General features: G+C 41.8%; 1 protein-coding gene across 1 annotated transcript; it reads right to left on the bottom strand.

The window, feature by feature from the left end:
- Window positions 1–392: 392 nt before the first annotated feature.
- Window positions 393–776, bottom strand: LOC107580697 (fatty acid-binding protein, intestinal-like; the record flags this gene model as incomplete). The annotated part of the gene is made up of 2 exons (XM_016266359.1): window positions 670–776; window positions 393–565 (listed from the first exon to the last, which is right to left on the bottom strand). Coding segments are annotated over exons 1-2 (240 nt in total), but the record flags the coding sequence as incomplete, so codon positions are not given.
- Window positions 777–1,243: the final 467 nt, after the last annotated feature.

Here is a 1,243-nt window from a genome sequence, read left to right as displayed (position 1 = left end):
GTGTACATATTATCTAAATGTTGAAGTGGTGCACTTTTCCCAAATATGTGCCTTTAAAGTACACATACGCACCCTTTAAGGCTAAACAAGGCACAAAGGTGTACGTTTTGAAAAGGTATCACCCCAGTGACAGCTTTTGTGCCTTTTTTTTCCTGAGAGTGTACATGCTTTAAAAATAAAAGGAGCTTTTTGCAGCAACGAACCATTTTGGGTTCCCAAATATATTTCTCAAAATAACCATATGCATGCCTGATTAGTGTTAAGAACGCTTTATACAATCTTTCTGCTGTAAAGAACCTTTTTGTGCAATGGTTCCAAGGATGTTAAAAGGGTCTTTATGGAAATAAAGAACCTTCAGAGTGTTTAAGACTGAAAACGCCTCTTGTGCTTACTGTGAGCTCAGTGCCGTCTGCCATGGAATATTCAAAGTTGACGCCTAGAGTAAAGTTAATTTCCACCGTGCGGAAAGTGCTGACTTCCTTCAGGTGGAACTTGTCTCCGGTCTGTTCCACAGTGATCTTCAGGTTGTCATGAGACGCTAGTTTCCTCTTAACCATGTTGATGCCTGTTGAAGACATGCAGTACACGTGCACCTCATAAACAATGCCCCGCTGAATCACTCAACAGGTACAGAAAGAGAAGATTCCAGCAGCATTCATGTCCACTTACCCATTTCCTCCATGAACTTCTCGTAGTTGTCATTGCGGTCGACTTTCCAGGTCCCGTTGAAGGCCATGATGACAGACTGCTGTGATCCTGACGGTGGCCTAACTTTACCCCGAGTCTGTCTTTTATACCTGCGCGAGTCTCTTATCGGAGTATTATCTTCATGCTGATGTGGCTGAGTAAAGCTCAGAGTATAAATCTCACCATACATCACACATCCCAACATGCCTCGCTTCTTCATTGATTTGAGGCTTCAAGTCGTTCTGTAAGAACAAGCGCTTGCTTGTATTGTCCTGCTTTTATCTGAATTGTTTGCTGTTTAAACTGTGTAGGGTGTGTCTGTTCACTAGTTGAATGGTGAAATTATGAATGGTGTGTTTAAGCAATGCATTTTAGCATTTAAGCATAATTCGAATGGTGAAAGTTGCATGGCTTTTCTTCTCTGTGTGTCGTGACTCACCAGCATTCACTCTTTCTGCTTACAGTGATTCAAATATTGAGTGAGAAGAGCTGAGGCATATTTACTAATAATGTACATATGTGTCCCTGCAGCACAAAAGCAGTGTTGAGTCGCTGG

This window comes from Sinocyclocheilus grahami, unplaced genomic scaffold, assembly GCF_001515645.1.
Source record: "Sinocyclocheilus grahami isolate Dianchi unplaced genomic scaffold, SAMN03320097.WGS_v1.1 scaffold40391.1, whole genome shotgun sequence".
NCBI classification, from domain to species: Eukaryota; Metazoa; Chordata; class Actinopteri; order Cypriniformes; family Cyprinidae; genus Sinocyclocheilus; species Sinocyclocheilus grahami.
The sequence above is the reverse complement of the archived record's forward strand: the minus strand, read 5'-3'. Positions and strand labels throughout refer to the sequence as shown.